The sequence below is a fragment of the Hippocampus zosterae genome, chromosome 16 (assembly GCF_025434085.1).
Source record: "Hippocampus zosterae strain Florida chromosome 16, ASM2543408v3, whole genome shotgun sequence".
Classification (NCBI taxonomy): Eukaryota; Metazoa; Chordata; class Actinopteri; order Syngnathiformes; family Syngnathidae; genus Hippocampus; species Hippocampus zosterae.
Window position 1 is genome coordinate 18,840,325 of NC_067466.1, and position 14,886 is coordinate 18,855,210.

The window sequence follows — 14,886 nt, forward strand, 5'->3', positions numbered from 1 at the left end:
TCAAGATTTTTTTTTTTTACGAGGATAGTAGTTTGAGATTTTTTGTTATTAAATAATTGTACTATGACAGTCAATTTTGTTTGATTTAGCAACTACTGACCTTTGGTGGCTTCTTTTTTTTGTCATAATTGTTCACGCCTGCTAGCGCGGCTCTTGAGCGCAAATTAGCGGGGCGCGGCCACGTGACCGGAAGACACTTGAGTCAACGGCACGGGTGAATGACGTCACTCACAACAACTCATTTTGGCCCCCCAAAATAAAAACGTACTTTAAAGCTGGTTACCATGGTTACGGCAAAGATGTTTGGCCCTTTTTTTTTCTTCTTTTTACAGGATCATCACTTTAGTCATCGCATGCAAGCACCAGGAGAACATTTTTATCGTTTTTTTTTCCACATGCAAATGAAAATGTAAACTTGTAGAGATATGAATTTTCAAAATAAAGTTTTTTTTCAAAACGTTTGAAGTGCGGAAGAAAAGACAACACCGACAATCGTCGGGCCAGCCCACCCGTTAGTGGATCGCACGCACAAAAATTTTGAATATGACACCTTTTGGATTTTCCTACTTTGTGGAATAATTGTCACCAATAGAGTTGCCATCGCCGATGATGGACGTGCATTTCCTGGCATGGAAACGTGAAATGACAAAAACCATCTCTAAGCTGTTAAAAAAAAAAAAAAAAAAAAGTCAATCCGATGTCGTCCGGGCTCCTAAAAGAAAATCTCGTTGGCCGAAGAAGGAATGTCGAGAGCCTTTGGAAATTTCTGTCGGGTGTGTCCAAAGGCTGCGGCGGCAATTGGTGGCTGCGAGAATATTTCAAAACAACCCAACAATGACGATGGAAGGTGGACGTGATGGTGGAAACCCCCCGACCCCCCCCCCCCCAAAAAAAAGCTTGCTGTACAAAGAGGGGAGCGTTCCCGGGAGCAGCGGCGGCGGATGCAAGAGGTCTGATGCTTGAGTGTCTGTGTGTGTGTTTGGGACTCTGTCGTTGCGCGTGCGCCCCCCCCCCTTCCCAGTCCGTTTCAGTTTTTGCGAATGTCGGCGTAGACCACCGGCTCCATCTTGTGGAAGGAGTTTTTGCTGCCTGAGTGGTCCAACTGGACGTATATCACCGGGCCCTGCCACAGACACAAGACTTGAGGTCATTTCGCCGCCATCGCCGCCGCCAACCCCCGCGTTGAGCGTGTCCGCCCCCCCCCCCCAGTCTCATCATACGGGCGCGGCGCGCTGGAGTCCCCTGAGCTCCTACCTGCACTTGGCCCGGACGGCTGGTACTCGTGGGGGCCTCCAGCTTAGGCTCGCTCTTCTTGATGGGCTGCGGCGGCGGGGTGCGCGCGTTTTCCAAGTTTATACAGCTAGTTTGGGGGTACGGTTTCGCCACGGTGTCGTCGTTGCACAGTGAAGAGACGAGGACGAAATGGACCCACCCAACCACAAAAAAAAAATAAAAAATAAAATACAAACATGAATAAGAAAAAAAAAAAGAAAAATGAAAGCGAGTGATGGGCAGGTGAGGCGCCGAAGCTGCCTGGAGGACTTGAGACTACTCGCAAAATTTTCAGGATGGAATCATTTGCAAGGGCGTCTTTCTGTGACTCTTCCAGTCTCTCCCTTGCAAAGAGCTGATGGCACCATAAGGTCGTGACCCGTGGACTTTGGCCTGTTTGACGGCCGCTTCTCTTCTCCCCCCCGCCCTCCTTGCGGTCTCTTTTGGAAGCCGCTCACCAGCAGATTCCAAGCGAGAAACGGGAAGAGGCGACCAAATGGGAAATCTTTTGATTGCCAAACGGCGTGTAAAACGGAACCAGAGGGTATGCGTGCGATGCGCCATGTGAGTAGAAAGCGATGGCAACATGCTTCCGTGACCGAGCGGGCCAAGCGAGCGTGCAGCGGAAACTGGGGTGGGGGATGGGGGGGACAAACAACGGCACGGTGAGAGCAAACAAGGGACGGAAGCAAGCGGCACCGGCGCAAACAGTAACCCCAAAGATGGCCGACGGCCCCGGCGGAAACGACCGTTCCGCACCCAAGTCAAGTTGCCGGCAGGGGGTTCGGTTCGCCAGGCGGCGGGAAAACCGCAAAGATCAAAATGGCAGCCGTGCCGCACTGTTAGACCGCCGCGCCCATTCAAGAAAGCACGCTTGCGCCTCAAATGCAGTCGAAAGCTTTGCAGGTGAACTTTGACCCGGAAGGCCTTTTCCCACATTGCAACTGAAGCGCATTCACTTCTGTGTGTGTGTGTGGGGGGGGGGCTGCTGGCGACCAAGGTCAAATAAAGTTCACCCGCAAAGTTTTGGTGCATTTAAGTCTCAGTATGAAATTTCACCACGTCGCCCGATTTCCGGCGTGAGTCATTTGTCGAGATGCAAACCAAATCAGGTCAGAGAGGTCAACGGGAGGGTCAACGCGAAGGGCGCCGAGAGGCGGGCGGGGCGGGCGACCTACCCTTCGTAATCGTGGCGGCTGTGCAGCACCTTCATGACGATGCAGACGGCCACCAGGATGAGCAGCAGCAGGGCCAAAACGCCGCACACCGCTCCGACAATGACGGCCGTGTTGCCCCGAGGGAGAGATCCTGCGCAAGCGCCGCCGCCCCCGCAGGAAAAAAAAAAACAACAACAACAACAACACCACCGGTGAATGTGACGTCAGGTCAGCTCGCGGCATCCATCACGCATCACCAAATGGTCTCATTTGAAGCCTCGAGCGTAAATACAATTTTCATATCAAATTGTGCTTGAGCAGGAGTGGGGGGGGGGCTTCTGCGGAGAGGTTTGACGTATTGCTGGGGAATGTTGCCAAGTGAGGCGAGCGAGCCGCCACACGCAGCCGCACACTTTCCAAGAACTGACAACAAACACGCAAGAATGTGGAGCCAAAACAAACTCATTGTGCAGTTATTCTTTCAAACACCACTAGAGGGAGCCCACGCGGCACTTTGAGAATCAGCATGGCGAAATTTCAGCCCCGAAATTTTTTAGCGGGCAGGCGAGCGGCGCTCACCTCTGGAGACCACGCGCAGCTCGGTTCGCGCCGGCGTGCCGGTGAAGTCGGGCGGATTCTTCACGTCGCAGAAGTAGGTGCCGTTGTCGCTGAACTGCGCCGGGTTGAGTCGTATGGACACGTCCTTCTTGTTGATGTCGCCGATGAACTGCACTCGGTCTTTGAACTCCTTTGGCGAGGGGGCCGCTTTCCCGTCGTAAAAGTAAAAGATCTGCCGTGGAAGGAAGGAAGGAAGGAAGGAAGGAAGGAAGGAAGGAAGGAAGGAAGGAAGGAAGGAAGGAAGGAAGGAAGGAAGGAAGGAAGGAAGGAAGGAAGGAAGGAAGGAACAAACAAAGACAGAATCTTTACATTGTGCAGCGGGAACCCCCGGCGGGCGCCGGCACAGACGGCGCCGCTTCACGTCTCACCGCGTACGGCGCCTTGGAGAACTGGTTGTCGGGCTGACTGGACTGGAAGTTCCAGGTGACGGTGATGTGGCTGCTGACCACCTCGTTGGACTTGAAGGTGCAGCGGAGGACGCACGCCGTCCCGTTCTCCACCATCACCTCGGCCTCGGTGTAGATGTCGATGGCCAGCGTTGGCGTCCGGGCTGAAAAACGGAGAAAGATTGGAAGGGAACTTTGAAGAAACTGACATTTGCATGTTATGTTTTATTAGAGATGTTTGTTTTCAAATCTTTTTAGGTGCATTCAACTTTGTAGCACATTTCATTCAAAAACGCCATTTGAGCAGTTTTTAAAAAGCTTTTGGCTATTTACGCACAGTATTCGAGCTCAGGAACCAGCGATGCACACAAGCAAGGTCTGTATCGAATCCGTGCGCACATTTCGCAACGCCAAAACAGGGAAGCGAGCGTTAGTCAGTCCTTCTGCCCCTCAGAAAGTCAAAAGTAGAAGTGACTTATTCTGCGTCTCCCATTCTGGCTATGATGATTAGTTGATATTTTAGGGGAAACGACATGTATACATTTTTTTGGGGGTGGGGGTGGGGGGTCGGAAGGTAATTACGTCTCGTCGGCTATTCAAAAATATCGCAGTTATCGACGTCCGGAATCGGGTTAGGGATGTGGTACCGGGTTGTAAACAGCCGTTGGCACACCTCAGGATGTGAATGCTAAGCTCACGACGTTAGCGGTTTGGAACAGTTTACATTCAATGTCGGCCTCGCTGTAGTTTTAAGGGCGTTTTAGACAACACGAATATGAAGAAGGCGCTCATTTGACAGAGAAATGCGGATGCCCTCACGACACACCGATGTCAACAAAGCGTTGCTTTCGGATCGTCGGGTATTTTGGGGTTCATTTCAGGCGTTTATGTTAGCGAGTATTGCATTATATTTCCCGACGAATACCAATTAGATTAACACGGCGGGCAAATGTTGTTTGAATCGAGAAATGCGCGCAGTTTCTCGAATTGTGCGGCCCCGGAGAGGCCAACCGGGCTTGTTTGTGTTTTGTTCCGCTTTTTTTGCAAAACCTCCGACTAGCTCACTCCCTCGAGAGAGGTCGGGTTGATACGAAGCTTTTTCGAACGCGACGCGAGCCAGAAACGAGTTCGACCGTGTTAACGAGAGACCCTTAAATCTCAATATGCGACATTAAGGAGAGAAATTGCGTGATGGTGTCTCCCCAAATGATCCTCAAGAAAACGTCGTCGAGTGCCCTGAAATCACAACCCGCCCGGGGATAAGGGGGGTAAAAAAAAACAACATAACACATTTCATGACTACTTTGTACTCACCCGAAAGAATTAAAACCATAAATCCAGTCAGTAAACCACGCGTTGAAACCGTATAATGCCGTTTATGCTCCATTGTGTCGTTAAAAAACGAGGAGTTGGTGAATTTTTTTCCCCACCCTCCTCGCTGCAGCGTCGATCTCTTCTTCGCGGCCGAGTGGCGCAGCAGCAGCACCGCACACGGCGCCTGTCGGCCAAGCGGTGTATTGCACCACGATACAGCCTCCACTTTGGCTCTTGTCGGTGCGCGACACGCAAACGCGTTCGCCACGTTGGATGTGGCAGATTTGCCCAGACCGAAAATAGGCGAGCGGAACCTCTGGGTGGGCACGGTGCGATGCCACGAGCGGCGCGCGTGAACTGGGGGAGATCCTTTTTTTTTGGGGGGGGGGTGTCAACACAGGATAAAAATATGATTGACTTCACTTCAAACGGTGAGGAGCTTTTATTTCAGGAAACTTGACTCATTCACAGGCAGCTGTATTCAAACCAGAGTTCCTGTTTTGCATTCTTCAATTATTTGACAGGAGAACATGGGCTGGCCTCCAAAAAAAAAAAAAAAGTTTCTAACCGAAAAACACAGAAAGCGGTCTTTTTGTCCCAAAAAGTCATTTCAAGTCAAATAGTGAATTTAATGCTGACATTGTGTTTATGCGTTTGTGACGCTAAACTTTAAAGCCACAAAAATAAGACTAAGACAGTGCAAAAAAACTGAAAATATGCACAGTGGGCAACGGTGACTCGCTGCATGACTCACGATGAAAGTGGGTGATTGTTATTTATTTGCCATTCACGATGCTTCCACGCTTTCGACAACCACCCATGACACAAACTGTTGACATCGTAGGTTCCTCTTGCCTGGTAGGTGCCGCAACTTGTCTTGACTTCAAAACGTGCTGGCGTCCCCTCGCGCATTATCAACATGAGACGAGGTGAGATTTTGACCTGAATCCAAAGCGATTCATTGCCGCCATCTACAGGGATCCGTGCGTCATTACAGTTATGTACAAGCTTTGAACTTCTCGAACAAGGTGACCATCTTCTGTACCCACCTGTTGAAAAACACCCACGGCGAATAGATTTGGCCGTGGCGCGCGGCGCTTGGATTGCTTTTTGACAAATTGAACGTCCACTGCAACGATTGAATCTTTCCATGACTTCCTCTGGGTTGTGAAATGAGAGCAATTTGGGAAGGTGGTCCTGTTCGGAGGGTCCGCAGTTTCACAAACACACACACGGATGCCCTTTGTACTCACCTGGGGTGGGTGGGTGGGTGGGGGGTAAAATCCGAAGAATTAAAACTCACGTCGCATGAGTTTCTCCAAGAAAAATTGCAAGACGGCAGCGTCGCCTTTTGGATTGGATTCTCGTGCAACAATTTCATTCGGTCCATCTCGTGTCATTGTTGTCGGGTGCAAAAGAGGCGTTCTCAAACTTTACCGGGTAGCGGGGGGGGGGGGGGGACTCTGAGCAGAACTATTATGTGGGTCGCTAAATGCCGAGGGGCAAAAGTGGCTTTGTTAAGTGTTTTTGTAAGAGGAAAAAAAAGTTGCATTGCTCTGGATATTTTTCCTCTAAACAAATGTATTTTGTTGGGGGGGGGGGTATATACTTGAAATGAGAGAAAATCATTGATTATTATTGTTGGATTATTTTTATAGTAGTCTGTGAACCCTTGAGGTCTGGACCCCAGTTTGAGACCCCCTGGTGGTGGTGGGGGGGGGGGGGGGACCCCACATCAAAGGGATGAGACGACCAACAAGCGAGATCAACGATTATGGACCAATCTGATATTATTTTTTTTAAAGCTAATCAGAATTTTGTTTTTAAAAGAGTCATATCTACAGTAGGAGCAAGACATCCACAGGAAAGATGGGGACCCCCCCCCCCCCACCCCCAACCATCCATATGCACGTTTGCAGTGTTTTGAGTAGTGCTTTTTCTTCATCACGACTCCACCACTTAAATGTACATTAAAAAAGGCCAGCGCTGCTCCTTCCTACCTGCCTTCGCTTCTTTCGTAACGCTTACGAGGAGGAGGAGGAGGATCGATCGATCGATCGTGTTCGGGGGGGGGATGCAGAAAGAACGAAGGGAGGAGGCACTTTTCCCCGCAGGCGCGCTATCATGTATCCGGAAGCTGGTTGATGTCGGTCAAGTTGGTGTCGTTGAGAATGAGTCTGATTCGCTCCAAAGAGTCCGCCTGTCGTATTCGCTCCAGCTGCACCTGGCAACAAAAATGGCGGGCGACTCAAGAACGGCCTTCGGCTCGAATTTGCGTGTTTTTTGTTTTTTTTTTCTCTGTGTTACCTGTAGCGTCTGCGAAAGCTTGACAAAGTCCTTCTGGACCTGCTCGCTGACATCCAGCTCCGTCTGCAAGCGCTGGGCTCGGTCTTTCTCTTCAAACACCTGACTCTCTAGCGCACTCTACGGCACACACGCGCACAGTGCAAGTTTGACGTGAAGCAGATTCTAAAAAATGCCAGCGCGTCACATGTGCGGCCCAGACTAAACGAGAAAAGCACCTTGGCGGCGTGGAGCTCCCTCAGCTGCTGCTCCAGGCCGATCCTCAAGCTTCGGATGCTTTCCAGCCGCTCCGTCTTTTGCGACAAACTGATCTGCAACTGCACAAACGTACGGGGCGGCGTCAACGGGCAAGCCGACACAGGGAGCCCAATATGGAAAGCCGTTTGAGCCCCCGCCACGCGGTTGAGATCCGTGTGCTCCGATGGCGTCTTTTCACTCCGAAGACAATGTACCAGCGCCACCTTTGGCCGACGGGAATAATGTCGAGCTGGATACTGAACAAACGGCTGGATTTGATCCGATTCGTCGTCAAATATTTGACTGTCCAAATATGCAATCGTCGCAGCCCAAATCTTGATCCTCACGAGTGAGGCTCACTCGTCTTGACTTTTTCCACTCTTACTTCAGCACCACATTGGAGAGCCCACTTGTGGGCCAACTGCGCGTTATGAGTGAGCACTAATTGACAACTGAGGGGTCGTCGCAACGTGATCCGACATCAAAAATGAAATTTGACTGTCCAAATATGCGATCGTCGCAGCCCAAATCTTGATCCTCACGAGTGAGGCCCACTCGTCTTGACTTTTTCCACTCTTACTTCAGCACCACATTGGAGAGCCCACTTGTGGGCCAACTGCATGTTATGAGTGAGCACTAATTTGACAACTGAGGGGTCGTCGTAACGTGATCCGACATCAAAAATGGAATTCACTTCGGCGGCTCGAGCGGCTTTTCCATTCTTGAAACATTCAAAGTGCGATTGGAGAACAAATCCAACCTGCTCCTTCTCCATTTTTAGCCGCTGCAGTTCCGTCTTCAAACCGGAGAAGGAAGCTGTTCAGGAAGACACACCAGGAACAGGATCACCATATTTCGGTTGCGGGTGAGGATGGCGGGCGGCGGCGCGTGTTGGCGAGTCTCACCGATCTCCTCCTTGCAGCCTTCGATCTCCGTCTGCAGCGTGTCCTCCAGGTTCTCCTTGAGGCACTGCTCGGCTTGGATCTGCTCCTTGAGGAAGAGGATCTCCGCCATCAGCTTCTCCTCCGTGTGCTCGGCCGACGTCCGCAGCGTCGCCGTGTCCTCGCGCAGCCGCAGCACCGTCGCCTGGAGCTCCTGAGCCCGCCGCCGCGCAATCGAAACACGCGAGACAGGGAAGCAAGACGACATGGTGGTTTCTGGGTTTTTAAGAGTACACCATGAACCTGGAACTCGCGTTTCCAGACACACTCACAATGAGTGAAAGGTTTCGTCTGGAAAGTAGACCGAAATCTAGAGCCGGCCGAGCACGTACTTGCACGTTGTCGGGCATGGCGAAGCCGTCTTGCTCCAGCAGCTCCGAGTGGAGACGGCGTTTTCCCTGCAGGCTCTCGTTGTCCCGCTGGAGTCGGCTCAGCTCGTCGGCCAGTTGCTCGCGCGACTGCGCCAGCGCGGCCTCCAAAGCACAAGGAAAGGTGAGGAAGGCCGTGCCCCCCCCCCGGGTGCCGCGCCCGACGCTCACCATCTGTCCTTGCGTGTTCCTCTTGGCTTCGCCGAAGGCCTCCTGAAGCGTGGCCAGCAGCCTTTCCGACTCCTGGACTCGTCGGACGAGGGCCGACACCTGCCGCGCAAAAGAAAGGCCCGGGGTGTGAAACATTTGGCCGTTGAAGCGAAACCCAGGTGGGAAAACATCAAGTGACCTTGGCGGCGGTTTCCTCGTTCCCCAGCTTGACGGAATCTTCCAGGCTTTGTTTGTCGGCCACGCTCCTCTCCAGGTGATCGTTGGCCTGCCGCAGCATCGCCTGCAGTTTTTTGACCTGCGGAGCGAGTCGTCAACACTCGAGAGCGGGCCCAAACGCAGGCGCAGGCGCAGGCGCAGCGCCGCGACGGGGCGGACCTGATCTCGAGTGTCGGCTTCCTGGCCCTGGATGGCCTGCAGCTGCTTCTCGTAGTTGGAGCACATGTCGCAGCGGCGGCCCAGCTTCCTGCCCGCGTTCTTCACCTGAGGAGGCAAACAAAGCCCGTCGGGGGGGGGACGCAGGATTAGGCACACCGATGCGAGCGCTCCGTCCAACGCAGTTGCTCATCAATGCATTGTAATATAAAACAGACAACACATTATTATTATATTATATATATATTTTTTTAATTTTATTTTTAAATAGATGAAAAAAAGTATCAATCACATTTTTAGATGTTTGTGATTCTAAAGTTATTTTTGAATAAAGAAGGCCTCCGGTTGCTTTTTAAGGAAATTGTGCGCCGCAAGTTCTGCCTAGCAACAAGTGTCTGCCTAGCAACAAGTGTCACCAAGAAAATGGTTACATAAGTATCCCCCCCCCCCACCCACATCTCACAGTTCACTATTGCCCATGTGACCTAATTTTCCTCATGTGGGGAGGAGCTTAAATTTAGCCCAGGTTGTGTCGATGTGCATTTCTGGTGCACCCCCCCCCCAATCCTACGTAGGCCAGCTGCTCCATTTTTGGCCGGGCCTCAATTGCGTTCGCCATTTCAACGCACCTCCTGCTGCAGCAGGTTCCACTCGCTGTCGCTGACCAGTCGGTAGCCGGCAGGGGGCAAGTAGGCGGCGTCGGGGGCTTGCGAGATGCTAGAGAGCAGCGACGCCGTCTCCTCCTGCTCGGGCGTCATGGCCTTGATGGCCTTCTCCTGATCTTTGGTGAGCAGGAAGTGGCTGGCCGTCAGCTTGACGGAACCGACGGAGCCGCCGTCTCCCAGGCCGGCGTCCGCCGCCGCGCCGCAGTCGGCCCCCACCAGGGGCCCGAAGTCGGACTCGTCCAAGTGGCCGGCCGACTTGGCCTTGTGGTTCAGGCCCGGCGTGGCCGACAGGGAGGAGCCCAGGCTGTCGGTGGACTGCACCCTGCGCAGGTTCTCCCTGTAGGGGTCCGGCGGGCCGCCGGGCACCGAGTCGGCGTCCAGCGAGTGCATGGAGCCGTGGGCGCTGTGGTCGGTCGGCGCCTGGGGAGGGCAAAGCCAAAGATGGAGGCCGCAGCAAACCAGCAAAATAATAAGGTGAAAGTCATCCAGCACCTCCTCAACGCTCAAGCCCAGGAAGATGTCCTCCAAGGGCTCCGTGTTGTCCGCGCCGTCTTCCTCGTGCAGATCCTTCATTTGGCTCAGCCTCTCCTTCTCGTCGTCTTCCTGCAAGAGACGCGGCGTCAAGGCGGCAAAGGCCCGAGCGGGACTTCACGGCCATTTGCAGTTTCTCCGCGGGCGGACCTGGTCTTTCTTCTTGATCTCCTCCACCTGCCGCAGCTGCTCGGAGGAGAGCACGCTCTCGATCCTCTGCATGTCCCTCATGAGGAGGCGCTGCGACTCCAGGAACTGATCGTTGGCTCGCTGCCACGTGTGCTTGAGCTGGTTGTGCTGCTGCCGCTCCAGCTCCAGCTTGTGGCACACTGGACCCGACCGACGCGTACAAAGATAAAAAAGCGGGGAGACAAAATGGGGGTGGGGGGGGGGGGCTTTCAATTGAATATTTTTTTTTTCCTTTCTGTGTCCATGAACTTTTTTGCTCTTTTCATGTCGCGTGTTTTTTTTTTTTTTTTTGTGGACTGGATTTCAATGACCTTCGTGAAGCTCCCGCCGCAGTTTCTCGGCGTCCTCCTGCAGGACCGACTTCTGCGTGTTGAGCACGGCCACGTACATCTCCAGGTCGGTGCGACACGACTTCTCCGCCTCCAAAACGTGGTTGAGCTCCTTCACCTGGCGTGATTTTTTTTTTTTAATATCATGACTTTCTTCTTCTTGCAACGTTTGAATGCTCAAAAGCTTGACCTTGGACGCCTCGAGTTCCTTGACCCTGTCCTCGGCCGCCGACAGCTTGGCTTTCAGCGCGCCGATCTCCTGTTCCATGGGCATGACCACCGAGCGGAGCTTCTCCGCATCCTCTTGAGCCTTTCCAGCAAGCAAGGACAGCGAGCGCATTGCATTGAGGTATCATTCGGCTGTAGATTTTGGCAAAATATCATGAAAACCAGAGTTGACGCTTCCACGCTCGAGGCGGCCCCGCCCGAGGTGAGCGGCGAGCGTACCTTCTTCATGTCGTCCTCCAGGTTTTGCTCCTCCTGGGGCTCGTCGAGCCGCCGCCTGAGGTCTGCCACCTCCCTCTCCACGGCCTCGCGGTACTGGCCCCACTGGGCTCGCTCCTGCTCCAGACGCTGGTGGAACTGGACCTCGTACTCGCAAACGGTTTCTGAGGCGGGACGTGACACGCGCGTTACGACACAAGGAGGGGGAGTGTGGGTGGGGGGGGGGGTCTCAACGTGCCTTTCATGATGGCCTGCAGCGACGCCACCTCCTCCTGCCACTGGCCGCGGACCTGATCGATGGCCTCCTGCTTGGTGTTCTCCGACACCGTGGCCACCGCCTTGATGGTCTCGATCTCGGAGCGGGCCTGGGTCAGCTGGGCCTGTGCGGCGCTCAGCTCCGACTGGGCCGACTCCAGAGCTGACGTCTGCCTCTTCAGATCCTCTGGAGAAGAATAAACCAAAACCGATTTGAGGATTCTCATGGGAATTATCATCGGATTGCGGCAGCCTTGACGATTGGGCCGATGGGCGATAAAGATGTTAGATGATTGGATACAACTTGCCTAACCGTGTGCGCATAAATCACGTGAATTCTTTGCCACTGCGCCATCGTGAATTCCAGTTTGGAGTAAATTCTCACCGCGAGGCGCTCTCTTACCCTCTTTGGCCAAATAGAGCTCTTTGAACTTGGCTCTCTTCTGGTTGAACTCGGCCTCCAGCTGCTGCTTGGCTTTGCCCAATTCAGCCCTCTCCCGCTCCAGGGCCTCCATTCGCTGCTGGAGCTCGTCTGAAAGGACAAATTGGAAGGTTTTCCCCCGCCCCTACCTCAGAATGTGGACAAAAATATTCTTATTACCATCTCCCGAATGAGCGGAACACTATTTTTGGAATGGTTTGGCTTTGTGGAGAAATTTCGGAACATGACAACAAGTTCCCCAAGAACTTGATCGTGAGCCGAATACTGTGATGGTGGAGAAGCGTGACGTAAACATGCAAAACGCGTGGATCGCTTTGCGAAGGTTATCGTGAGGAACGTGGACTAATTGAAAACGTGGGAAATGAGGGGGGCGGAGTGACGACACCATGTTTGTAGCTGCAGAATAGCACGCGTGTTATCACCAATAGTGATAATAATAATGAGACGCTTAATACGCACCATTATGACACTTAGCAAGTTAGCACAACATGCTACGTCTAGCCACAGCAGTTAGCTCAAATCAACATATATTAACGCGTTACGGAATGTTGTCACATCTCACTTTATTCACAATTAACATCAATACACTTGCACAACATGAGCTGATCATGAGTGACCTACTGTCTCTGCTTGTTTGTGTGCGTGTGTGCGCGCGCGTGCGTGCGTGTGTTTATGAGCGCGCGCGGGTGAGTGTGTGTGTGTGTCTGTGTGTCTGTGTCTGTGTGTGTCTGTGTGTGTGTGAGACACGTCGCCCCGTTGGTGGATCGGGGATGGGGGTGATGCTACAGAGCTAATGTTGTCAAAAGATGCCGAGGCCGCTAACCAAGCGCAGGGCTAACCCTTCCGCACACCGATGCGCCGTAAAACGTCGCGAAACACCGAGACGTATTACCGTCATGTTGCGACGACGGAGGGGCTCCTGCGGCCTGCTCGGCCATGGCTCGTTGAGGGGAGGGGGACACTGACGATGAGGAAGGGGATCCGAGCTAGGAGTGTCTCGCAAGCCAGGCTAACAACATGACAGGCAGCATCAAGATGACGAACAGAATACACGCCACGTCCGCTTGACGCTTCAAAGTAAATGTCTGACCAGTGTACTTAGCCATGTTGTGTGCCATTAAATGGCGGCCAAAGGTAAATAGAATACTTTGGATTTTATAAAACAGCACGTAAACACTATATCAACACCACCACCTAAACCGCGCTTTTTTGGGGGGCCAAATAGACACTGTGCTCGGTGGACCATTACGTATTTCCGGTTAAAAATACGCAGGCGTACGAGTTTCCGGTTTCCGTGTCGCGCAAACAACCGGAACTCCATCTGAAGGATAAACAACCTAATTATTTTCAATTGTTTTAACAGTTTTTTTGGTCGCTACATTCTATACCTTGAAAGTGGCCATTTTCAAGGTGAAACTGTCCTCCGAGTTTGTGACTCTTAAAGACGAAGGAAACAGCCAACTTTGTGTTGTGCCTACCACAATGTTCGGTTTATTGAAAACGTTTACCAGTGAGCCGCTACGACAAAGGAGAAAATTTACATTCAATTGAGAAATTGAGACAATTTAACACCCCCTAATGAACAGGTTCAACGTCAGGCTTGCTCAGAGCTTGCTGATGATCTGATCATTTGAATCAGGTGTGTTGCAACAGGGAGACTTGGAAAACATGCAGGGCGGCGGGCCTCCAGGGCCTGAGTTTGACACCTATGCTTTAAGCAGTATTACAGTCTTTGTCAAGCTTTGTTTTCTGTTCCAATGCTACGAATATATTGCAGTATGTGATGCGTCATCATCAAAAGGAAGCTGATGGGGAGCTGCAAATTGGACAGGATGCAGATAAAGAGAACCCCATCCTCATGTGTTGGCATGATATGCGGACTTGTGTGTGTGTGTTTTGGTCTAATAATGCACATCAACACCCTTGAAAACTTTGCCGCTTCCCAGTGCACGAAGTTGGCTGAGTCACAAGTCCCAAGAGATGCTGCATTTAGGTGATCGTCTGCTTTGCCGCCTTAGTCTAAGTATCAAAAAGGGGAAGTAGCTGATGTTCTTCTTTCCAATTGCACTTTGCTTCTTCTTTCTCGTAAGCAGCAGCGACTCCGACGTGTCTCTTTGATTCCTCTGGAACTTTGTCTAATTGCCAATGGATCTTCTACGCCAGTACTTTTGGTTGTGGCTGATGCTCGCCATCATTCTTGTGTGTTTGCTCATCGGCATCATTTTCGCCTTAATCAACAAGTGCATCCACAAGAACGGTTGGTTTGATCCGGTTTTTTTCTTCTTCTTCATCATCTGTGAGATTGAGGCATTACGCATCAGAGCTAAAAATAAGATTAAAGCTGATTTTGTTGTCTTTGTTGATGAAATTCACCCATGGCAGATGCCGTACGTAATGCGTATTGCAGTGAACCCAACCCAAAACACAACCTCGGTTCGTGTGAAGAAACCACAGACCTCAGTGGAGTTTTTTTTTTCTTCCCCAGGAATTCTGGTGTAACATCCAAGCACGATCTCCCGTTCCAAGCTAAACTTTCTTGCACTTTTCAGACAACATGACACTGCAATTTTAGGCTTGCTTTTCCTCCGTGAAAGAAAAGAAATCGGCAATGGAGTTTTATTTCTCAACTCAAGGGTCTAATTTAGTTTCAATACCCACATGTTCACCAATGTTTTTTTTTTTTGTTGAGAACCTTCCACAAAAAGCATACCGCTACCATGTACTGTCAAAAATGTTTTGGAGTCCAATACGTCTTCCCACGCTCATGTAGCGAGCCACACCTCTGGCCAAAATCGTATGTGTAAAATAACATTCGATCTCCTCGCCAGCCATTGCGGCAACATTGAGCAGCCAAATTTGGTGGCAAATTGAAGAAAGGACAAGCGTTGGCT

General features: G+C 51.7%; 2 protein-coding genes across 3 annotated transcripts; both read right to left on the reverse strand.

Moving 5' to 3' along the window:
• Positions 1–282: 282 nt before the first annotated feature.
• Positions 283–4,908, reverse strand: LOC127588019 (myelin protein zero-like protein 1). The gene is made up of 6 exons (XM_052046508.1): positions 4,748–4,908; positions 3,416–3,597; positions 3,009–3,219; positions 2,451–2,580; positions 1,255–1,360; positions 283–1,123 (listed from the first exon to the last, which is right to left on the reverse strand). The coding sequence occupies exons 1-6, from the start codon at positions 4,818–4,820 to the stop codon at positions 1,028–1,030; spliced, it is 798 nt and encodes a 265-aa protein (XP_051902468.1). The 5' UTR covers positions 4,821–4,908; the 3' UTR covers positions 283–1,027.
• A 337-nt stretch (positions 4,909–5,245) lies between these two features.
• On the reverse strand, positions 5,246–13,084 carry LOC127587994 (rab GTPase-binding effector protein 1-like). Of its 2 annotated transcripts, XM_052046478.1 has the most exons (18): positions 12,888–13,084; positions 11,957–12,085; positions 11,537–11,740; positions 11,302–11,462; positions 11,045–11,164; positions 10,837–10,972; positions 10,487–10,665; positions 10,298–10,408; positions 9,770–10,225; positions 9,144–9,248; positions 8,947–9,063; positions 8,769–8,867; positions 8,562–8,702; positions 8,194–8,383; positions 8,049–8,104; positions 7,270–7,368; positions 7,055–7,171; positions 5,246–6,971 (listed from the first exon to the last, which is right to left on the reverse strand). In XM_052046478.1, exons 1-18 carry the CDS (start codon positions 12,931–12,933, stop codon positions 6,870–6,872), a joined length of 2,568 nt encoding a protein of 855 aa, XP_051902438.1. In that variant the 5' UTR covers positions 12,934–13,084; the 3' UTR covers positions 5,246–6,869. The 2 variants fall into 2 exon arrangements, with proteins under 2 accessions (XP_051902438.1, XP_051902439.1); XM_052046479.1 differs by lacking the exons at positions 11,537–11,740; positions 11,957–12,085; positions 12,888–13,084 and having other exon boundaries at positions 11,045–11,214; positions 11,302–11,449.
• Positions 13,085–14,886: the final 1,802 nt, after the last annotated feature.